At 43.0% G+C, this 25,269-nt stretch overlaps 1 protein-coding gene across 4 annotated transcripts in view; it reads right to left on the minus strand.

The window, feature by feature from the left end:
• Positions 1 to 25,269, minus strand: part of LOC139242811 (TBC1 domain family member 1-like) — a 428,759-nt gene that overhangs the window by 165,648 nt on the left and 237,842 nt on the right. For 3 of the 4 annotated variants that reach the window (XM_070870508.1, XM_070870511.1, XM_070870517.1), the window contains exon 11: positions 16,463 to 16,608. In XM_070870508.1, coding sequence (XP_070726609.1) covers positions 16,463 to 16,608 — 146 coding nt within the window. Of the gene's footprint in view, positions 1 to 16,462; positions 16,609 to 22,425; positions 22,531 to 25,269 lie in introns of all 4 variants that reach the window. The other variant, XM_070870523.1, reaches the window with a different exon arrangement.

Consider the following 25,269-nt stretch of genomic DNA (forward strand, 5'->3'; position numbering starts at 1 on the left):
CCTCCGCTGATTTCTTTAACTCTCCGCAAGGGTTTTCTGAAGTGGCCACATACGCTGGCCTAAGTATAAATGGAATAACTATTAGCTGGCCAAAGTTGCCTAAATGGGCAGAACTGGCATAGGTAACGCCCCCATCTGAGAAAAAAAAACTAACCTAAAAAAATCGGAACTAACTCAGTTACACTGGTGCAAATTGATTGGGGAAACTGGGGATTTTTAAGTTGCCCCAGAAAAACCAAGTTACTCCAAAAAAAATGGAGCAACTCCTGGCCAAAATTGAGCCCTTAGTTAGTAACTTTTTCAAAAATGTTGATCAAATTTGTAAGACATGACGGGGCCGAAATTCAGGCATGCCAGAAAGTTGGCGCACCAACGGTGTTTTTTTGAACCTGGTTTTACTGCCAGGTGCGAAGAGGCAGCCTTCGGATCGATTCTCTGCTCTTCACATTTTTGGGCGTCAGAGCAGAAATGGAGGCAGAAATACCGCGGTAAATCCTGATGAGGGGCAGAAGTTGGGACGGGAACTGAGTCTCCGCCGCCGTCATTCAACGACAGAGCGGTGGTGACGTCACTGCACGTGTGCGTCACCACGTATCTCCCCTCATTTAAAGGGGAGAGAATCGGCGATTCTGCAGGTTCGGCCACTGGGCCACCAGGGAGGGTTTTGGCCAGGCCAGTGCCTGGCACCCAAGAGAGCGGATCGTCGATTTTTTTTTAAGGTAAATTTGGGGCGGAGTGTGCTGGAGGTGTGGGAGATCGGCGGTGCGCGCTTTGATGACGCGCTTACGCTGGTCTGAAGCAGCGGGGCGGAAGTGGGTGGGGACAAGCTGAAAAATCGCCGAGCTGAATTTGGATATTGGCGGCCAATGAACTACAACACGGCGGCCACTCGATTCCGCCATATAGCCACCGCAAAATGGCAGTAACGGGCCTTATCCGGACCCTGAATTTCGGCCCCGACCTCTTTTTTCAGAAGCTGTGTTGAGTGTCATTGATGAGGCCTCCTCTATCTAAGTGACCATATAAGGCATCTCTTCTGATATCGTCAAGCATTTCACCCATTATTGAAGCCAAACCATTGGGCCTATAGTTACCCGCCACTACCTGACCACCCTTTTTACCCTGGAACTATAATAGCATCCTTCCAGGTTGAAAGAACAGTCGCCGAGACTGGCGAGTTATTAAAGATATGGGCAGGGGGCTCACATAGCATCTGTCCCATTTCTTTAAGAACCCTTTGGGAGGTATCATATGAACTGTCAGCCTAATCTATTTTAAGGTTCCTTATTCTGTCTAAGTCGCTGTACTTATTCTGTCTAAGTTGCTGTAGCCTGATCTATTTTAATAGTCGTCCGGTGTCCCTGACGACTACGTGTGTGGAAAGTGCATCCGCCTGCAGATCCTGACGGACCGCATTGCGGAACTGGAGCTGCGGTTGGATGCACTCTGGAGCATGCACGATGCTGAGAATGATGTGAATAGCACATTTAGCGAGTTGGTCTTACCGCAGGTAAAGGGTCCACAGCCAGATAGGGAATGGAAGACCAACAGGAAGAGCAGTGCAAGGAAGGTAGTGCAGGGATCCCCTGCGGTCATCCCCCTGCAAAACAGATACTCCGCTTTGAGTACTGTTGAGGAGGATGACTCATCAGGGGAGAGCAGCAGCAGCCAAGTTCATAGCACCGTGGCTGGCTCTGCTGCACAGGCAGGCAGGAAAAAGAGTGGGAGAGCGATAGTGATAGGGGATTCAATTTCAAGGGGAATAGATAGGCGTTTCTGCGGCTGCAACCGAGACTCCACGATGGTATGTTGCCTCCCTGGTGCAAGGGTCAAGAATGTCTCGGAGCGGGTGCAGGACATTCTGAAAAGGGAGGGTGAACAGCCAGTTGTCAGGGTGCATATAGGTACCAAAGACATAGGTACAAAACGGGATGAGGTCCTACGGGACGAATTTAGGGAGCTACGAGTTAAATTAAAAAGTAGGCCCCCAAAAGTAGTAATCTCAGGATTGCTACCAGTGCCACGTGCTAGTCAGAGTAGGAATCGCAGGATAGCTCAGATGAATATGTGGCTTGAGCAGTGATGCAGAAGGGAGGGATTCAAATTCCTGGGGCATTGGAATAGGTTCTGGGGGAGGTGGGACCAGTACAAACCAGACGGTCTGCACCTGGGCAGGACCGGAACCAATGTCCTAGGGGGAGCGTTTGCCAGTGCTGTTGGGGAGAAGTTAAACTAATATGGCAGGGGAATGGGCAACCTATTCAGGGAGACAGAGGGAAATAAAATGGAGTCAGAAGCAAAAGATAGAAAGGAGAATAGTAAAAGTAGAGGGCAGAGAAACCCAAGGCAAAAAACAAAAAAGGGCCACATTACAGCAAAATTGTAAAGGGGCAAAGTATGTTAAAAGGACAAGCCTGAAGGCTCTGTGCTTCAATGCGAGGAGTATTCGGAATAAGGTGGACGAATTAACTGCGCAGATAGCAGATAACGGGTATGATGTAATTGGCATCACGGAGACATGGCTCCAGGGTGACCAAGGCTGGGAACTCAACATCCAAGGGTATTCAACATTTGGAAGGATAGACAGAAAGGAAAAGGGGCGGGGTGGCGTTGCTGGTTAAAGAGGAAATTAACGCAATAGTAAGGAAGGACATTAGCTTGGATGATGTGGAATCGGTATGGGTGCAGCTGCGGAATACCAAAGGGCAGAAAACGCTAGTGGGAGTTGTGTACAGACCACCAAACAGTAGTAGTGAGGTTGGGGACAGCATCAAACAAGAAGTAAGGTATGTGTGCAATAAAGGTACAGCAGTTATCATGGGGGACTTTAATCTATATTTTGATTGGGCTAACCAAACTGGTAGCAATGTGGTGGAGGAGGATTTCCTGGGGTGTATTCGGGACGGTTTTCTCAACCAACATGTCGAGGAACCAACTAGGGAGCTGGCCATCCTAGACTGGGTGATGTGTAATGAGAAGAGACTAATTAGCAATCTTGTTGTGCGAGGCCTCTTGGGGAAGAGTGACCATAACATGGTAGAATTCTTTATTAAGCTGGAGAGTGACACAGTTAATTCGGAAACTCGGGTCCTGAGCTTAAGGAAGGTAACTTCAACGGTATGGGGCGTGAATTGTCTAGAATAGACTAGCAAAGGATACTTAAAGGGTTAACGGTGGATAAGCAATGGCAAACATTTAAAGGCTACATGGATGAACTTCAGCAATTGTACATCCCTGTCTGGAGTAAAAATAAAACGGGGAAGGTGGCTCAACCATGGCTAACAAGGGAAATTAAGGATAGTGTTAAAGCCAAGGAAGAGGCATATAAATTGGCTAGAAAAAGCAACAAATCAGAGGACTGGGAGAAATTTAGAATTCAACAGAGGAAGATTAAGGGTTTAATTAAGAGGGGGAAAATAGAGTACGAAAGGAAGCTTGCAGGGAACATAAAAACTGACTGCAAAAGCTTCTATAAATATGTGAAGAGAAAAAGATTAGTGAAGACAATCGTAGGTCCCTTGCAGTAGGATTCAGGTGAATTTATAATGGGGAACAAAGAAATGGCAGACCAATTGAACAAATACTTCGGTTCTGTCTTCACGAAGGAAATAACCTTCCGATTGTACCAGGGGACAGTGGGTCTCGTGAGAAGGAGGAACTGAAGGATATCCTTATTAGGCGGGAAATTGTGTTAGGGAAATTGATGGGATTGAAGGCCGATAAATCCCCAGGGGCCTGATAGTCTGCATCCCAGAGTACTTAAGAAAGTGGCCCGAGAAATAGTGGGTGCATTGGTGATCATTTTCCAACAGTCTATCGACTCTGGATCAGTTCCTATGGACTGGAGGGTAGCTAATGTAACACCACTTTTTTTTTAAAAAGAGGGAAGAGAGAAAACGGATAATTATAGACTGGTTAGCCTGACATCAGTAGTGGAGAAAATGTTGGAATTAATCGTTAAGGATGAAATAGCAGTGCATTTGGAAAGCAATGACAGAATTGGACCAAGTTAGCATGGATTTATGAAAGGGAAATCATGCTTGACGAATCTTGTGGAATTTTTTGAGGATGTAACTAGCAGAGTGGACAAGGGAGAACCAGTGGATGTGGTGTATTTGGACTTTCAAAAGGCTTTTGACAAGGTCCCGCACAAGAGATTGGTGTGCAAAATCAAAGCGCATAGTATTGGGGGTAATGTACTGACGTGGATAGAGAACTGGTTGGCAGACAGGAAGCAGAGAGCCGGGATAAACTGGTTCTTTTCAGAATGGCAGGTAGTGACTAGTGGAGTGTCGCAGAGCTCAGTCCTGGGACCCCAGCTCTTTACAATATACATTAACGATTTAGATGAAGGAATTGAGTGTAATATCTCCAAGTTTGCGGATGACACTAAAATGGGTGGTGGTGTGAGCCGTTAGGAGGACGCTTCGAGGCTGCAGGGTGACTTGGACAGGTTAGGTGAGTGGGCAAATGCATGGCAGATGCAGTATAATGTGGATAAATGTGAGGTTATCCATTTTGGGGGCAAAAACACGAAGACAGATTATCTGAATGGCGGCAGATTAGGAAAAGGGGAGGTGCAACGAGACCTGGGTGTCATGGTTCATCAGTCATTGAAAATGGGCATACAGGTACAGCAGGCGGTGAAGAAGGCAAATGGTATGTTGGCCTTCATAGCTAGGGGATTTGAGTATAGGAGCAGGGAGGTCTTACTGCAGTTGTACAGGGCCTTAGTGAGGCCTCACTTGGAATATTGTGTTCAGTTTTGGTCTCCTAATCTGAGGAAGGACATTCTTGCTTTTGAGGGAGTGCAGCGAAGGTTCACCAGACTGATTCCAGGGATGGCTGGACTCTCATATGAGGAGAGACTGGATCAACTGGGCCTTTATTCACTGGAGTTTAGAAGGATGAGAGGGGATCTCATTGAAACGTGTAAGATTCTGACGGGACGGGACAGTTTAGATGCGGGAAGAATGCTCCCGATGTTGGGGAAGTCCAGAACCAGGGAACACAGTCTTAGGATAAGGAGTAGGCCATTTCGGACTGAGATGAGGAGAAACTTCTTCACTCAGAAAGTTGTTAACCGATGGAATTCCCTGCCGCAGAGAGTTGTTGATGCCAGTTCATTGGATATATTCAAGAGGGAGTTAGATATGGCCCTTACGACTAAGAGGATCAAGGGGTATGGAGAGAAAGCAGAAAAGGGGTACTGAGGGAATGATCAGCTATGATCTTATTGAATGGCGGTGCAGGCTCGAAGGGCCAAATGGCCTACTCCTGCACCTATTTTCTATGTTTCTATGTTTCTATTAACAATTTTACTATTAGCAGCACAACTAAATGCTGTTAGTTGAGCATTCATTTCAAGAGTAAAGACTGATGCAAAATACTCAATTAGTATCTCTGCCATACCCTGAGAGCAATGTTCCCTGTAAGCTGCGTGTACACGCAGCACTCCAAGGAACTCACGCAGCCAGCTTTTCAATGTAAAAAACAAAGGGGCCACGCAGGGCCAAAGAAATGACAGAAAACATTGCCCGAGTCTCTTCTCATCTTTCCTAAAGAACCTTTCAATGGCTCAACAAAGTCTGTGATAGTCTGCTGACTCTTAATGTAGCTCAAAAGCTTCTCCCGTTTGTCACAATTGTCCACTATTTCCTTCTCCAAAACATCTTAGCTGATCAAATAGAAGTGTTAGCTTCCCATAATTGCGCACAGAACCAGTCTTTGTTTTCCTGGGAATTATCTGCTTTTAATCTATGAAAATATTTTTTTAAGTCAGATTTGTTTTTGTGCATTGTACAGTAGTAAATTTTAAAAAATCACATTATTAAGCATTAATGTGAACTTCCTCATTCCTTCAACCAGACCCCTCATCGAATTAACTTGCGTTCCACAGTTGCTGGCAAATCTGTAGCATCCTACCCAAAGTGGATATTATGTCTGAAAACTCCAGACTAGACAGGATCTCTTTGACACACTGATTTGGAAAAAGACAGACTGGCTTACCTTTAAAACAGTGATGAGGGATCGACTAAAATTTAAGGAACTGTGCGGCATTTAAAAAGAACTGTCAATCAAGTACGTATTTGAACAAATCACACTGAATGTTTGTATTTGAATCGAGTAGATTGCCCTCTCCTCATCAGACAAACTGATGTATTGTTGTGACAAGGTGAGAAGCTATTTTTTAATCTGACTGTTAACAGAACAGAAAATAGATAGCCTCAAAATGACCTTGAATTAAATTGAGAGAGTAGGATAAAGAGACACAAGTTCAAACGAATAGGTCATAAATTTAGAACGGATTTTCAGAAAGTTCTTATTCAGACAAAGAGTGATCAACATATAGAATAAAATTACAGATCCAACAGTGGAGGCAAGATCTCTAATCAATTTAAGAAGCAATGGAAGTGCTGCAATGGAGGAAACTGCAGAGTCTTTCAGGATGTTTGAAAGAAGATGGGCCCAAATGGTCTGCCTCGTTTGTAATTATATTAGAATCAGTCAGTTGTGCAAGTGCCATCTTATCAAATGATGATTGTCAGTGTCCATGGAACCATAATCAGTTACTGCCTTCAAGAAAGGAGCCAGTGCCATGCAATCGAGTTTCTGGATTACACAATGTACTCTAGCTGGAGAATAGTAGAGGAACAAAGGAAATTACATTTATATAGCGCACTCCAGTTACTGTCGGTGCACAGTGAGTAAAATGGCGGTGCGGCTGCCATTAAAGGGAAGGGCACACTGTTGCGACCGACATCTTAGTTTTTTTCAGCCGATTGCTAGGTTGGCTGGACAATTATGCCCCCGGGTTCGGCCGGGGCCGCCCCCTCTTGAATCTCCTACCACTATTGCTTTCCTGACCATCCTGAGCCACCTATGATGCTATCTCAGTAAATATTTGGTGGTTTGCCTTTGTTCAGTGCTGTAATGTATGCACCTGTGAGATGGGGTCCCCGTCAGACGGTAAGGGGTCGGCGATGTGTGCACCACTGCGGGAAAACGAGCAGAGTGGTCCTGAACATCACTCCAAACCCTAGCAAGGGCAGTTAAAAAAATGATGGCCCCTCTGCGGAGACTCGACGGCCATTCCCCGCCGCTTTCCAGCGGTAAACGGCCTCATTACAAGGGGCAATTAAAAGGGTATTGGTGAGGTCACACCTGGAGTAATGCATACAGTTTTGGTCTCCGTATTTAAGGAAGGAGGCAGTTCAGAGAAGGTTCACTGGATTGATTCCGGAGATGAGGGGATTAACTTATGAAGATAGATTGAATAGGTTGGGCCTATACACATTGGAGATAAGAAGAATGAGAGGTGATCTTATCGAAACATATAAGATAATAAGGGGGCTAGAAAAGGTGGATGCAGAGAGGACATTGCCACTCATATTGGAAACTAAAACTAGGGGACATATTCTCAGAATAAGGGGCCGCCCATTTAAAACTGAGATGAGGAAGAATTTCTTCTCTCAGAAGGTTGTAAATCTATGGAATTCTCTGCCCCAGAGAGCAGTGGAGGCTGGGTCACTGAATATATTTAAGGCGGAGATAGACAGATTTTTGAGCGATGAGAGAATAAAGGGTTATGGGGAGAAGGTAGGGAAGTGGAGCCATGATCAGATCGCCATGATCTTATTAAATGGCGGAGCAAGCTCAAGGGGCCAGGTGGGCTACTCCTGCTCCTATTTCTTATGTTCTTATGTTCTTATATGTTAGAAGGATCATCAAATGAAGCCATATGGGTTCAACTGAAAAGCAGAAAAGGGGCAATCACACTACTGGGAGTATACTATAGATCTCCAAATAGTCAAGGAGATAGAACAGCAAATAAGAAAGACATTTCTGAGAAGTGCAAAAATAATTAGAGCAGTAATAGTAGGGGATTTCAACTACCCCAATATTAACTGGGATAGAATTAGTGTAAAAGGTATAGAGGGTGCAGAATTATTAAAATGCAAACAGAAGAAATTTTTAGACAGTAGGTAGCAAGCCCAACAAGTGAGGGGGCGCTTCTCGACTTGGTTTTAGGGAATGAAGCTGGGAAAGTAGAAGGGCTATCAGTGGGACAACATTTGGTGGCAGTGATCATAAATCAGTTAGATTTAGCATTGTTATGGAAAAGGACATAGATAGACCAGGAATCAAAGTTCTTAATTGGAGAAAGGCCAATTTTACTAAGCTGAGATGTGATTAAGCAAAAGTGGACTGGAAACAGCTATTTGAAGGTAAATCCATGTCACAGCAGTGGGCGGCATTCAAGAAGATAGTGAGGGTTCAAAGCAATTATGTTCCCACAAAGAAAAAAGGGTGTGACTCCCAAATCTACAATCCAGGGTAGGACAAGGCAAAAAAGGGTAGCTTTTGTCAGGTACCGAGATCTGAATACTGCAGAAAGCCTCGAGGAGTATAGAAAATGCAGGGCTGAAATTAAAAAGGAAATAAGGAAAGTAAAGAGAGGGCATAAAAAAAAAGGAAAACCCAAAGACGTTTTATAAATACAAAAAGAGCAAGAAGATAACTAAACAAACAGTAGGGCCTATTAGAGACAAAAAAGGTAACTTGTGTGTGGAGGCGGAAGATGTGGGTATGGTTCTTAATGAATACGTTGTGTCTGTTTTCACAAAAAAGAGAGGGATGATGCAGGCACTGTAGTTAAGGAGGAGGTGTGTGAAATGTTAGATGAGATAAACAAAGTGAGAGAGGAAATATTAAGGGGTTTAGCATCTTTGAAAGTAGATAAATCGCCAGGCCCGGATGAAATGTATCCCAGGCTGTTGAGAGGCAAGGGAGGAAATAGCGGAGGCCCTGACAATTATGTTCCAATCCTCTCTGGCTAAAGGTGTGATGCCAGAAGACTGGAGAACTGCTAACACTGTACCATTATTTAAAAAGGGAGAAAAGGATAGTCCGAGTAATTATAGACCAGTCAGCCTAACCTTGGTGGTGGGCAAATTATTGGAGAAAATTCTGAAGGACAGTATTAATCATCATTTAGAAAGGCACAGATCAATCAAGGACAGTCAGCATGGAATTGTTAAGGGAAGGTCGTGTCTGACTAACTTGATAGAATTTTTTGAGGAGGCAACAAGGAGGGTCGACGAGGGTGAACATTTGATGTAGTCTATCTGGAATTTAGCAAGGCTTTTGATAAGGTCACACATGACAGACTGGTCAGAAAAGTAAAAGCCCATGGGATCCAAGGGAAAGTGGCAGGTTGAATCCAAAATTGGCTCAGTGGCAGGAAGCAAAGGGTAATGGTTGACAAGTGCTTTTATGACTAGAAGATGGTTTCCAGTGGGGTTCCACAGGGTTCAGTACTAGGTCCCTTGCTTTTTTTGATATATCAATGATTTAGACTTTAATGTAAGGGGCTTGATTAAGAAGTTTGAAGATGATACAAAAATTGGCTGTGTAGTTGATAGTGAGGAAGAAAGCTGGAGATTGCAGGAAGATGTCAATGGACTGGTAGGTGGGCAGAAAAATGGCAAATGGAATTCAATCTGGAGAAGTGTGAGGTAATGCATTTGGGGAGGGCCACCATGGCAAGGGAATACACAATAAATGGTAGGATACTGGGAAATGTAGAGGAACAGAGGGACCTTGGTGTGCACATCCACAGATCCCTGAAGGTAGCAGCACAGATAGATAAGGTGGTTAAGAAAGCATACGGGATACTTTCCTTTATTAGCCAAGGCATAGAATACAAGAGCAGGGAGGTTATGCTTGAAATGTATAAGACACTAGTTAGGCCACAGCTAGAGTACTGCATGCAGTTCTGGTTACTACACTGCAGGAAAGATGGAATTGCACTAGAGAGGGTACAGAGGAGATTTATAAGGATGTTGCCAGGACTGGAGAATTTTAGCTATGAGGAAAGATTAGATAAGCTGGGGTTGTTTTCTTTGTAACAGAGGAGGCTATACTAACACATGTTGACTGGGTGTGCAACAACACAGGCTCACAGGGGCAACATAGTGCATAAAATAACATTCTGATTTTTGGTGGGCTGAAATTGTTTAAGTCACTGGGAATAGATTTGCTTTTAGAAACATAGAAACATAGAACATAGGTGCAGGAGTAGGCCATTCGGCCCTTCGAGCCTGCACCGCCATTCAATGAGTTCATGGCTGAACATGCAACTTCAGTACCCCCTTCCTGCTTTCGCGCCATACCCCTTGATCTCCCTAGTAGTAAGGACTACATCTAACTCCCTTTTGAATATATTTAGTGAATTGGCCTTAACAACTTGCTGTGGTGGAGAATTCCACAGGTTCACCACTCTCTGGGTGAAGAAGTTACTCCTCATCTCGGTCCTAAATGGCTTACCCCTTATCCTTATACTGTGACCCCTGGTTCTGGACTTCCCCAACATTGGGAACATTCTTCCTGCATCTAACCTGTCTAAACCTGTCAGAATTTTAAATATTTCTATGAGATCTCCCCTCATTCTTCTGAACTCCAGTGAATACAAGCCCAGTTGATCCAGTCTTTTTTGATATGTCACTCCCTCCATCCTGGGAATCAGTTTGATGAACCTTCGCTGCACTCCCTCAATAACAAGAATGTCCTTCCTTAAGTTAAGAGACCAAAACTGTACACAATGCTCCAGGTGTGGCCTCACCAAGGCCCTATACAACTGTAGTAACACCTCCCTGCCCCTGTACTCAAATCCCCTCGCTATGAAGGCCAACACGCCATTTGCTTTCTTATCCGCCTGCTGTACCTGCATGCCAACCTTCAATGACTGATGTACCATGACATTCAGGTCTCGTTGCACCTCCCCTTTTCCTAATCTGTCACCATTCAGATAATAGTCTGTCTCTCTGTTTATACCACCAAAGTGGATAAGCTCACATTTATCCACATTATACTTCATCTGCCATGCAGTTGCCCACTCACCTAACCTATCCAAATCACTCTGCAGCCTCATAGCACCCTCCTCGCAGCTCACGCTGCCACCAATTTAGTGTCATCCGCAAATTTGGAGATACTACATTTAATCCCCTCGTCTAAATCATAATTAATGTACAATGATATCTTCCTGCAGTCCACAGCTTTCGTCTTCAATATCAACCACACAGCCGATTTTAGTATCACCTGCAAAGTTCTTAATCTTACCCCCTATATTCAAGTCTAGATCATTGATGTATATTACAAAAAGCAAGAGACCTAGTACTGAGCCCTGCGGAACCCCACTGGAAACATCCTTCCAGTCGCAAAAACACCCCATCAACCATTACCCTTTGCTTCCTGCCTCGGAGCCAATTTTAGATCCAGCTTGCCACTTTGCCCTGGATCTCATGGGCTTTTTACTTTTGTGACCAGTCTGCCCTGTGGGACCTTATCAAAAGCGTTGCTAAAATCCATATACATTACATCATACGCTTTGCCTTCTTCGACCCTCCTGGCTACCTCCTCGAAAAATTCAATCAAGTTAGTCAGATACGACCTTCCCTTAACAAATCCGTGCTGACTGTTCTTGATTAATCCATGTCTTTCTAAGTGAAGATTTATCCTGTCCTTCAGGAATTTTTCCAAATAATTTTCCCACCACTGAGGTTAGGCTGACTGGCCTATAATTACTCGGTCTATCCATTTCTCCCTTCTTAAACAAAGGTAGCACATTCGCAGTCCTCCAGTCATCTGGCACCAAACCTGAAGCCAGAGAGGATTGGAAAATGATCGTCAAAGACTCTGCTTTTTCATCTTTTGCTTCGCTTAATAGCCTGGGATACATTTCATCTGGGCCTGGGGACTTATCCACTTTTATAGCTGCTAAATCCCTTAATACCTCCTCTCTCACTATGTTTATTTTATCTAATATTTCACACTTCTCCTCCTCGATAATAGTGTCTGCATCGCCCCTCTCTTTTGTGAAAACAGATGCAAAATGTTTATTAAGAACCATACCCACATCTTCTGCCTCCGCAAACAGATTTCCTTTATGGTCTCTAATAGGCCCTACTCGTTCCTTAGTTATCCTCTTGCTCTTAATATATTTATAAAACATTTTTGGGTTTTCCTTGATTTTATTTGCCAAGAATTTTTCATGCTCTCTCTTTGCTTTCTGAATATCCTTTTTAATTTCACCCCTGGACTTTCTATACTCCTCTAGAGATTCTGCAGTATTTAGCCATTGGTATCTGTCATAAGCCTCCCTTTTTTTCTTTATCCTAACCTGTATGTCTCTCGATATCCAGGGGGCTTGCGATTTGTTAGTCCCACCCTTTTTCCTTAAGGGCACATATTTGGCCTGAACCCTACGGATCTCCTCCTTGAATGCTTCCCACTGCTTTGACACTGATTTACCTTCAAGTAGCTTTTTACAGTCCATTATGGCCAAATCACCCCTCAGCTCAGCAAAGTTGGCTTTTCCCCAACTTAGAACTTTTAATCCTGGCCGATCCTTGTCCTTTTCCATAACTACCTTAAATCTAACTGAATTATAGTCATTAGCACCTCAATACTCTCCTACTGATACCCCTTCCACCTACCCAGCTTCATTCCCTAAAACTAAATCCATAACTGCCCCCTCCAGTGTTGGGCTTGCTATATACTGGTTTAAAAAGTTTTCTTGAATGCATTTTAAGAATTCCGCATCCTCTATACCCTTCACACTAATTTGAAATCCCCTACTATTACTGCCCTATAATTTTTGCACTTCTCAGAAATTTTCCTACATATTTTCTCTTGTATCTCCCTCTCACTGTTTGGGGTCTATAGTACACTCCCAGCAGTGTGATCGCCCTGTTTTTGTTTTTCAGTTCAACCCATATAGCCTCATTTGATGATCCATCTAACAGATCATCGCTCCTCACAGCTGTAATAGTTTATTTAATCAATACCGCAACCTACATCCCTTTTTACCCCCCTCTCTATCCCGTCTGAACATCCTGTAACCAGGAATGTTGAGCTGCCATACCTGCCCCTCTTTTAGCCATGTCTCTGCAATAGCTATAATATCCTACGTCCAAGTGTCTAGCTGTGCTCTCAGCTCATTTGCCTTATTGGCTATACTCCTTGCATTTAAGTATGTACCCTTTAGTACAGCCAGACCTTCTTGTTGACTACTTTCTCGCCCTTGTTTCCGCTGTCCTTCAAATTCACTTTCTACATTTTTTCTTATATTCTTATGATCAGATTTTTTTGAGACTGATATAACCCAAAGCTATGACTGATGGTATAAGCAACTTATAAAATGTCCATAATTATTGTCACATAGAACAATTAGCACAACAAAATGCTAACTAAGCATTTGTTTTAAAAATGTGGTGCTGTTCTCCTGCACGCGTGCATTTCTACAGTTTGTTGCAATTAGTTATGGCACAAGACATCAGTTAGACTTGTTTGTTTGCCTTGCTTTCAAGTTGATAAATTGTATTAAACGATTAAGTTAATTGGTTTACATTACAATATTTGCTGTTGCCCACACTGACAAGAGCACCAAACTGAGCATACAGCTTTCATACTACAACTTGTACATTGTCAACCAAAGAACTTCATCACTCCAACTTCAAAGCAAACAATGTGGAAAACGGCCTTTCTTTTACATACTGCATGTGATTAACTATCGTATAAGAGTTTAAATGAAAGATTCAGCAGTTCTTACATTAATTTCAACAACATGCCAACATTTTTTTTTTTTTTTAAAAAAAGAGTTGCCTTTTGCTTCCAAACAAGATCTTTACCACATCAAGAATTATGCAACTCCTGAACAGTGCTGCTGGTGTAATTTTTTACACATTTTTAGCAATAGTATTAAAATAGTTTTATGCCATAATATGAGATCTGCAATACCATCATTTTCTGCACCTGTGTTTAGAGGTTTCCACTCAGCTGCTGTGGAGGGGGCAGGAATATGAAAATAATAAGGAGCATAACAAACCCTGCTGTAGGCTGTAAAAAGAGCCAGCACAATAATTTCATCCTGATAGTCCATATGGGTTTTCATATACAGCATGTACTGTAATGGTTCATTCACATTACAACTGTAATGCTGCTGCGCAGTGATTTCGCTGTGCATTGGCACTGCAGTTACAGGAATAAATCTTGCAATGCCGCATGCTGCCGGCAGGACCTCACACTCAGCCAATGAAGATCGCAAAATCAAGAATCATGGGGGAGAAATTGGCCTCCTTTGCGCCTCCCGTTAGCACCTCCGGGGGTGATAACGGAGCACTAACGGCATACTGACCGGGCGTGGCGAAATTACCGACGCACGCAATCTTGCATGGCGGGTTACCTTACCATCTCGATCTCCTGCGCCCCGGAGATCGTGACGTCATCCGGTGTGTAGCACCCTGTTATCGCCCCGGATCTTAAATTCACTTCCGCCCCATACAGCGTCAACAACGGCAGCTGCAGGAGGCATTGTGACCTTGGCCGGCCGCTGAGGGAGCGGTAACTCTGAGACTGCATGGGTCTGCTCCTCGTGGATCGCAGGTGCCGTCACCCACTATTCCCAGCCTTGCCTGGAAATCACCTCAGCATTGGCCCTTCCCTTTAAGGGAGGGAAGGCGCCTGTGAATCTGGCAGTGCTGCACTCGACATAGCGGCAGAGCGCTGCACAACCAACCCTTTTGCTCCATTTAGCGTTCCAAAGGAAGTGGTAACGCCTGATTTAGTGTTCCACTTCCTTCCTGGAGCCCAAAACCAGAAGTTCGCATCCGGTTAAATTGTGTAGCGCCCGGCGATACTTTTGCATTCCCACAAAGATTATCGCCCCAGATGAGGTGCTACGTAATTTCTAGCTTGAAGAAGGTAGTCTCACCTGGTTGCATCACGGTGAAACTGAGCCAAATATTTTATTTGTTAGTGTAATTTAAATGTGGCAGTCCTGTACTGCACACTTTTTCTCTTTTCTATCTCTCTTTTCTCTTCACAACTTGCTTACCTGTGCTACAATCACTATTCAATGCTATTAGAAATCATTCACTGATCTAGCGCGTACTGTGGAGCGCTTCACTCGCAGGGAGAATATCTCAGGTAGGCACGCAATTCCACCATTTGCTGAGATGTAGCCCCTTCAGCATCGGTCCACACTGAGGAGACTGGATTGCGGAATCACTTTTACTTTTTATTTTTCTTGCTTGACAGCAAGAGCATGCCATGGAGACAGAGCTATGTCAGTATCCATAACACGTGAAGGTGTTCAGTTTAAACTATGAATGCTATGCTTTTAATGGCGCATTCTCACATATTATAAAAGTAGAGACAATCCTGCTTCTGTAGCATTGTTTTACTTGCTCCCTTTGGAGACTGAGCGAATGAAAGAGAAGTGTCTAATTGTAAAACAGGGAGCACAGCTCAGAAAATCACAGATGTGCTGGCTGTTAATTTCCATCAGTTAAATAATGAACATAAAATCACATGATGTCTAAGACTGCTCCCTGTGAGCATCGTTCCCCACTGTGAATGTCTAAATGTGGATTTAGCTCTTTAGTTCAAGCATGATAAGTACTTTATTCATGATTAACATCAGTGGGACACTTACAAATATGACCCCTCTATGAATGTCCTAAGCATTAAGATGGGTGCAGACAGCAGCCAAGCTGTTGTAATCTTCACTACTGCCAGATTTTACAAGGTTGCTAATTTCGAATTCAGGTGAGGTTTCACCCATAAAAGGTGGGTACAAAAAGGATTCCTAGGAACTCACCTGCTAAAGCAAAACATTTAAAGGGAGACCTAAGATTTTCCTGAAGATTTCTTGTTGGTTTCTTTTGTGGTTTCATCCCATCTTTGCTGTATTTTGTGCTGTTCATTAGTTGGTTTTGAACTTCAGGATATAGTCAACGCATTCACTGAGGCATATGAAAGCATTTGCTCTTCTTAAATACCCCATTGGATGTTTCAAGAATTACTCTTGCAGGCCTTGCTGTGGAGAAGGGGCCTGCAAGGAAATATAAACTGTTGCTGGGTGTAAGACAGAAATGACCCCCATCCACACCGAAAGCCCCAGGCCTTGGTGCCCTCATGCTTGGGAGTGGGGGAAGTGAGGCACCGGAGGGGGAGCAGAAAGAGACAGAGAACAGACACGATTCCTGCTCAATTGTTATCCCATGATGTCTGCTGGAGCATGAGTAAGGATGCCTGTTGACTCATCTGTGATGCACTCGCCTCAGCTCTAGTCAAACAATCTGCTGACACTCAAGGCTAGGTTCACCCTTGGGTGAGTTGCTGAACAGCTCCTATTCCAGGGAGTTGTACCTTGCACAAGTTACTGACTTCTTGGGAGAGGGAAGAGGACTGGATAGAGAAACAACCCCTTTGTGAGTGGTAATGATTTTTTCCACCTTTTTTCAACTGCGTGTATTGTTCAGTATTTTCTTTGCATTTTTGCCGAGGAAGAAACCTGTCTCAAATAGATCATTCTGTAAAAATGTCGTCAGCCACCTGTAACTAACTTCAGGTTACAAAGCGTGCTGCTGTACTAGCAAGTATTGACCTCATGTCTTACCATCATGTCTGCCAGAGGATTCGCAGCCTTTCTGTGGTGAAGCCACACGAAGGAAGATCTGCTGTCGCCAGGATTGCCGACGGATACGCACCAAATTCCCACCACTGTTACTCCCTCTGCCTGGGCTCGGCCTGGATTCATAGTCACTGTGGTAAGAAAATATCCAGAAAGTCAATTGTAATCCAATAATCCAGTCTGCAATATTAAAAGCTTTTAAGTCATGACTAAATTCAGTTCATTTTATTTGCTGAAAAATTAACCCAAATAAGACATTTTTGTAAGTCACAAATTAAGTTAAGAGTGAATGGTTGTTTTTGCTTAAATGAGTTAAGCCTTCTAATGAACATATATCACTTAAGGCTACCTATGTTTCAATACCAAATACTGTCACAGTACCAGCATACTTTAAAAAAAGATTCAAAAATTAGGATTAACCAATGCTTCATCCATCTGTTCCCATTTTGAGGAACATCTGTAATTAAGCAGGTTGTGTTGATGATAGCATTAGCAAACCTGCACCCTCAGAATAGTGAGCTTAGCTTTGTTAGCAAGCTGAAGTAACTATAGCAGATATACTCATTATCCCAGGCTGCTTCAAGAATCGATGAAATGCATGCACTTTAATGGATGGGATCTTAACTATTAGGCTCACTAACTATTCTAACAGAATTCCTGAATCAACTATCAACAATATTCAAGACGAGAAACTGAGGGTGGTAGAAATAAAAAGGCAAATGATGATTCTTCAACTGTCCATTATTCAGAAAGCGTAGGAGCAGTTAAGGCTCCCTGAAATTCCACCCAGGAATATAACCAGAACTCTAGAAATGAGCACACAAAAATTCAAATGCATCACTTGAATATAATCCATAAAGATGCACTTTCATTAAGAAATGATTTGATGGCCCATAGGACTAGGTATATTCCTTCAGACAAACCTAAATAAAAAGCCCAGGTGGTTTTGAAGGTAATACTCAAGAGATCTATTTTTAAAATAAGTGCCACATTTTCATCCATTTACTTTTGTGTCTTTTGTTGTGGAAGCATTAGTCATAATGATTATGAAGTTTTCAGTGAATTCTTGTCAACAAGAAACCATCAGCACTAAATCTATTATCCCCACTCTATCACATCCTGAACAGTTCTGATTGTCACAAAAGGTGAAAACAGTGCTGCATCCATGTTTATATAGAGGAACTGAATTTACTTCGCTCCTATAATGCACATTTCCCCAAAAGTAAAGGCTGCATTGGGAGGCCAACAGGCATTGATTGGGGTTAAACGAGAAAAAAATAATCAAAACCCTATTTCATCACATCTGAAAGAGAGTGAGACAGTGGGGGTGGGGAGTTTACAATAAAGTGCTTGGATGACAACAGCATAAAATGAAAATATACAAATTAAAGGTAATCTCAACACTGTACAATGGAGCATCAGTGATCTTTTAATTTCCACTCACGAGGATCCCCTCCTTTATGACCAGCAAAGTTATCTTGCACTAAAAATCGACTGCAAGGTAAATCCAGCATTAATTCTGCAGAGTACATCTCGGTACACACCAGGAGTCAAGGATCAGTACAGACTGATGCCAGAATAAAAGACAATCTAAAGAAGAACACAGCACATGACTAAGATGCAATTCTTGATCTCCCTTTACTGTTTGCAGATAATGAAGCAGCCAAAAGGACAACTGCAACCTTCAGGGTTACCCCACTGGCAGCTGTCTGACTTACAGGCTTTTCTACATCTGTACCCAAATTGATCCTTGTTTTTGCCTCCTGACCTGCTTCACTGTAAACACAATTAAAAAAAAAACAGAACTCAGATTATTGGCTGGGCTGCTTTTATCTCGATCAATGTACTCAATATGGTTGTCTTATGAACAAGTAGTCAATCTGCCTCACATAGTTCCAGAAAACAAAGGAGACAGGAGCAATCGGCAGAATACTTTACTGTATATCACCAGGTTGTAAAATCCACGAGAGAGAAATACTAAACAGAACCAGTCACAAGTACAAGGACAAATGTTGACCAACCTTCTGTGTATTTCTAGCATTTAGGGTCCAAGTTTCCAAACGATAAAAAACGGGTGCCCCTCCGAGCTAGGCGCCCGTTTTTCGCGCCTAAAACGGCACCTAAAAAAAAATTGCGATTCTGGAGCGTTCTGCAGCTCCTTGTCTGCCTAGCGTGGCGCCCAGGGGGGCGGAGCCTACACTCGCGCCGATTTTGTAAGTGGGAGGGGGCGGGTACTATTTAAATTAGTTTTTTTCCTGCCGGCAACACTGCGCGTGCGCGTTGGAGCGTTCACGCACGCGCAGTGTGAAGGAAACATTGGCACTTGGCCATTTTTGTAGTTCTTTGTAGCTGTTTAATTTTTTAACATTTTTTAAGAAAAGCACATTGCCATCAGCACTGAGGCTTCTCACTGTCTCCTTCCCCCCTCCCCTCCGCGGGAACGAACGCCTGCAGCATTCTCCGTGCCTGAAGCACTTTCACACAGGTAGGAAGATGGTTTATTTAATCTTTTCTTTGCTTATAAATGTTTATTCAGGTTGGATTTATTTGTATAATATTTGTAGAAGTATAAATAAGGATTTCTTGTAGAATTTAATGACTTCCCTTCCCCCCCTCCCCCTCCACCTCGTTCTGGACGCCTAATTTGTAACCTGCGCCTGATTTTTTAATGTGTAGAACAGGTTTTTTCAGTTCTACAAAAATCTTCACTTGCTCCATTCTAATTTAGTTTGGAGTACGTTTTCACTGTGGAAACTTTGAAATCAGGCGTCAGTGGCCGGACACGTCCCCTTTTGAAGAAAAAATTCTGTTCCAAAGTAGAACTGTTCTACCTGACTAGAACTGCAGAAAAAAAAATGTGGAGAATTGCGATTTCTAAGATAGTCCGTTCTCCACCAGTTGCTCCTAAAAATCAGGTGCAAATCATGTGGAAACTTGGGCCCTAGTGTTAGTCACAAATTGGATAATACAGTTTTAAACAGAATTTCAGCAGCTGACAGAAAAAAAGTTGGTTGTGTAGTACCCTGTATAAACCATTTACATTTATAAAGTTGCTGAATCCAGAGCAATCTCAGCTAGCAAATGAAGCTGGGATTAGTACTGTGGAGAACTTTTTTTTTGATTTAAATTAAAATCATGCTCAAGATGTGGGTGTTGCTGGCAAAGCCGGCAGTTAGTGTCCAACCTTTGTTGCCACAACTCAGCGGCTTGCTAGGCCACTTCAGCGGGCAGTTAAGAGTTAACTATATTGTGGTGGGACTGGAGTCCAACTTAGGCCAGACCAGGCAAGGACAACAGGGCTCCTTCCCTAAAGGATATTTGTGAAATTCAACAATTTGACAGGTTCATGGTCACTTCACTTTTACTAATGCCAGCTTTTATTTCCAGATTTTTTAAACTGAATTCAGATTCTCAAACTGCCATGGTGGATTTGAATTCACATTATCTGGATTATTTTGATGCGTTTCTGTGTGATCTGATATTTGCCCCAGTGAACCCCTTCTCTTTTTTCCTCGTAAGAGTTGTAAATGACAGTTTTTCTCTTTATTTCACTTTTAGTTTGTTTATTAATGTATTTAGGGTCATATATGTTTAGTCTGATCTTAAAAATGTATGTGTCCTGCTGGTCCAGCATTATTCTTTGAGGTGTTCCATTTCTGAAATGTTGATGAACACCCTCCTCTAAACCGAAATTGCCCTGTGCTGGATTTGCAGCGCAGAATTCAAATGAGTGATTTGTTCTGCGGCGTGGGAAACACCAGAGCCAGCACGGCTGTGCCCTCTTTTAGGAACAAAAATGGTGGGGGCAGTAACTGCATTCTTGCAATGCTCCTGGGATGCTTGCACAATGCTCAGCGCCGCACTACGTAGATCATCGTGGCGTTGATGATGTCAGCGCATCGTGGCCGCTGCGTCACACCATCTGTCCCCTTCTCTTAAAGGGGAGAGCCGCCGCGATCTGAACAGCAACTTCAGTGCCACCCACTGGGCCACCAGGGAGGGTGTTGGCCAGGCCAGTGGCCTGCCATCAAAGAGGAGGTGCCGGCCTGCCTGTTGGCAGCCTGGCCGAACCAGCGGCCGCCATTGTCAAGTCGGCCGACACAAAAAAGATGGCAACCCGCACAGACCTCACTCCCACGGGGCAATTTTCCCCGCGGCGTGCAAAGGTGTCGGCGCGCACGATGATGTCGTCATCGCCGAGGTGCAGCACAAATCCCTTTTTGCCCGCTGACTCCCGGGGGCAATCCTTATCGCCGGCCACCACTGCTAAGCAGCCCTGCGCAAAGGGGCAATTTCAATCCCCACGTGTTTAAATTCTTCCCTTTGAATTTGGCCCTTTTCTAATTATAATCTGCCTCCTGGCCTCCTCCTGATTTATGCTTACTCTGGATATCCTTCTAGCTTGACATGGATCCCCTTACTGGCTGTTGCATGGTCTCTTACAGCTTCACTCCTCTTCCCCCATCAACATCAATTCATTTACCAGCTGCTGTCCCTTTCTGACTGCCTCTGCAGTCCTTTTAGTAATAAAAAAAACTCTGTTTGTTGATACACCTGGGTATCATGGTACTTCAGTCATTGAAAGTGGGCACGCAGGTACAGCAGGCGGTGAAGAAGGCAAATGGTATGTTGGCCTTCATAGCGAGGGGATTTGAGTATAGGAGTAGGGAGGTCTTACTGCAGTTGTACAGGGCCTTGGTGAGGCCTCACCTGGAATAATGTGTTCAGTTTTGGTCTCCTAATCTGAGGAAGGACGTTCTTGCTATTGAGGGAGTGCAGCGAAGGTTCACCAGACTGATTTATGGGATGGCTGGACTGACATATGAGGAGAGATTGGATCAACTGGCCCTGTATTCACTGGAGTTTAGAAGGATAAGAGGGGTGCTTATAGAAACATGTAAAATTCTAACAGGACTGGACAAGTTAGATGCTGGAAGAATGTTCCCGATGTTGGGGAAGTCCAGAACCAGGGGTGATATAGTCTAAGGATAAGGGGTAAGCCATTTAGAACTGAGATGAAGAGAAACTTCTTCACTCAGAGAGTTGTTAACCTGTGGAATTCCCTACCGCAGAGAGTTGTTGATGCCAGTTCACTGGATATATTCAAGAGGGAGTTAGATATGGCCCTTACGGCTAAAGGGATCAAGGGGTATGGAGAGAAAGCAGGAAAGGGGTACTGAGGTGAATGATCAGCCATGATCTTATTGAATGGTGGTGCAGGCTCGAAGGGCCGAATGGCCGACTCCTACACCTATTTTCTATGTTTCTATGTTTACCTGTGTGTTGAACCTACAAATTGTATAGCTTCAGAAACTATGAAGTGCTCCAATACTGAAGTAATTAATTGCTTGGTCACCGGTCTCACTTTAATTTCATTCCAATATTGGTTAATCAGACTTTAGATTTGTCGATGTTTGATCCACCTTCCGCATTTGTGCATTTGGATGATTTTAGATATTTTTTTAATTCAGTCATGGGTACCCCTACAAATGTGCACACAACAGTCAGTTAGCACTCATGTTTCAATTGAAAGTCATATTCGCCCAACTGGAAGTAATGTTACAAACAGGAAGTTTGTTCATATAATCATCAACTTCTTTGTTGAAGAAATTAAATCTAAACCTTCTCCTTTATGAGTTTGTGTCTGTGCCCCATTGCTTTTGAGGGATGAAGCAAGAGGAGTTGTCTTACATTGAAATCATTTTACAAATAGAGGATCAGAAACAGGATACACTTTCTAGCACCCGATTTAAATGATAAAAGCCAGCCTTGCCAGCGATGCCCATATCCCAAGAATGAATGAAAAAGGACAGTCCAGTAATCCTTAATTAGAATCCGCAAAATAACAAAATAACAGAATACTTCAAGTCCAAACCACACAAATGCAGCTTACTAGGTTATAAATTACCCCACAAAAGTGAAGAAAGCCATCAACACATCATTCCTACCTTTTGGTGCTGTGGTTCTGAACTATAGGAACCAGAAATTTCAGAAAGTTTGGTGTTGAGGTTGAAGACGGAAGCCTTGCTCGGAGGCCGCTAAGCTGAGAAGCACTGATAGCAGTTTTGAAAACAAAAGGTTTTACTAGAGAACAGCTCTTGCAGTTTTGAAAAGGATTCAGCATCAGAAGATTTACAGAGACATCCCTTAAGAAAATACTGTACAGAAATGTTTTTGGATATAAAAAGGTATAAGTAAAGCTCAACATTAACTGGTTATCAATTTTTGCTTGTTGAAAATCCCAGAATAAAATCATTTCTACATGGAACAAATGGGTTGTTGAAATTCTGTTGGTCAAAAATCAATATAGAATGGATAGCAAAAGCCAAAGTCTCGACTTCCAGAATTCCAATGGAATTTTTTCCCTGTTAATTTTCAAATCATTTGAAGCCAAAGATTAAATATCCATCCTTACTTAGTGCTTCATGCACTTCAGTACTCGGTGCCCACAGATTGACATAATTTAGGCAGCACATCAACTGGGCCATTAAGGTGTTGTTGAACAGAAGCCAAACATTCCTCATAAGGAATAAATGACTAGTATTAAAGGCTGCTTCCCACTTTCAATCCATCAGTATGACTGGTGTAGGAACAAGCTGCCAGAAACAAACCTGGGAAATGTAATGTATGTTATGCGGGGTTGGAAAGAGAACCAAGAACAGCCAAGATTGAATTAATTATAAATGGGGCAGAAAATGGAAAAATCATTAATTGTCTGGCTTGTGCTTCATTACCAAAAATCAGGGCCTCAAAAATCCATGGCCATTCTATCAGGTGCTGGCTTGCGTGGAGTATCGGATGGTGGCCTGTTGGAGGTAGAGCCTCTGCCCACTCCAAACATGACCATTGTGGGCTCCTTGGCTCCACCAGCTATGCCTCCTTGATCACACATAGTGATCGGATCCAGCTTGGGTCCAGCCAGGGATCGAGGCCTGAAAGTGAGGGCAATTTTATTTAGGAAAAAAACATCAATGCTTCCCCTTTAACAAAGTGCGACCCAGGGCCACCCTCATCTTATTGCTGCGAAAGGAGGAGAGAAAGAGGGAACCCAGTACCCTCTGGCCCACCCACTTCTGCCAGACTTTCTGGCCTTATGCCAGTGGTGAGTGTACAGATACGCCCCAGATGCTGTGGATGCTCATCGTTGGCTTTATAATCAGAGGACTTCCTCCTGATCTTGTGAACGTAGGTGGGGCCAGCAACAGAGGTCCCAGGTGGGTGCATCTGTTACTTACAACGTGATGCGTTCCCCGTGAATTTTCAGGACCTAGGTACTAATTGAAAAACAGTTATTTTGAGCTCGTGAAGCTTTTAAAGTGCGAGGGTTAATTTAATTTTCATGACATATCAAAAACAATTTCAACACAAGATTTAATCAAAATGTACTGTATAATCTCAAGGAATTTAGAAAGTTGGCTATTTCACAAAGTCTAGTACAATACAAAGCTACTATTTATTTTTGCAAGGGATGTTTGAAGCACACAACAGAGTTCAGGTTCATGCAAGCAAAGATCACTGGCAACCAGTAACATGCAAATAGATAAAGGACAGAGACAAAGAGCACAGCAGTCATTCTTCCACATTAGTGTTCCAGACCACAATGGAGGCAAGTTGGAACAAAGCAAGAAGCTACTCATGGGTACTTGAGTAGAGCAGAAAACAAAAGTTTCAATAAACTAAACCGTAAGAACTTAAATATCTATCACTAGATAGAAAATGGAGAGGATGGAGAACATTTCTCCACAAAGCAGACTCAACTGCTTTTAAGATCTAATATCCCAAAATGAGGAGTGCATGCGTCACTCAACACAGTTATTAAGGAAAGCTTATTCTTTGGAACGGAGGCTGTACACATAGATTTCAAAAGGTAGGAGGAATAAATCCCACTATCTGATATGGAATATTCTGTACTATTTGACAGCACTTCAAACAACCGCAAAACTTCTAAAAGGTACCAAAACATTTTTTTCCAAATGTTCAAATAATGGTGCTTTGACAGAATAATATTTAGCCCATGTTTATTCGGTTATTATTTCAGCTGGTAACTGCAATTATTTTTATTGCAATAGTTGTTCCTGAAATGTCAATTATTATTGCAGTTATTTTACAATCAAATGCCTCAGAAATTTGAAATAAAGAAACACCTCTCAAAGGGTTTGAATATGTAGTTCATGTTTTTCTATTAGAAATTTAAGTTATTTAACTAATGAATCAAGTTTCATCCACCCTGGTCATGGACCATTGATGATCAAGAGTAGCACACTGTTAAATCAAACATATAGTGAAAACAGATATCTGCAAAAATACACAATCACATCCTTTCAATTATATATGATTTCAACATATGATGTGAAGGGGCAGTAACAGGTCGTAGCAAAACTGGCGGGGCACAAATTTAATGCCAACTCCACTAAGTTCCCAATCTCAGCAATGCTGTTACGAGAAATCGTGGAGCATTGGTCAGTTGGGAAAAATACTAAATCTAGGCAGACGTTTCTTATTGTGCTTTCTTATTAACATTTTTTGTATTTAATCCCATGCAATCCCAGGTCAGGTATAGCAAAGCTTCCACAACTCTGCCATAACAATGTGTCTCAACTCCAACATCACTAGTATACCTATTGAACCAGGATGAATTTCCAGAACTAACCATCCTTATAGCCTGACTGAACTTGTCGCTTGGATCAATTTGTATCTAGCTGTGCCTATTTTCCTGTTCTGGCCCTACGCTTACAGACCGAGACTGAAACTAGACCGAGACTGCCCAAATTCCTTTGAAATAGGACACTTAA

Source organism: Pristiophorus japonicus, chromosome 2 (genome assembly GCF_044704955.1).
Source record: "Pristiophorus japonicus isolate sPriJap1 chromosome 2, sPriJap1.hap1, whole genome shotgun sequence".
Classification (NCBI taxonomy): Eukaryota; Metazoa; Chordata; class Chondrichthyes; family Pristiophoridae; genus Pristiophorus; species Pristiophorus japonicus.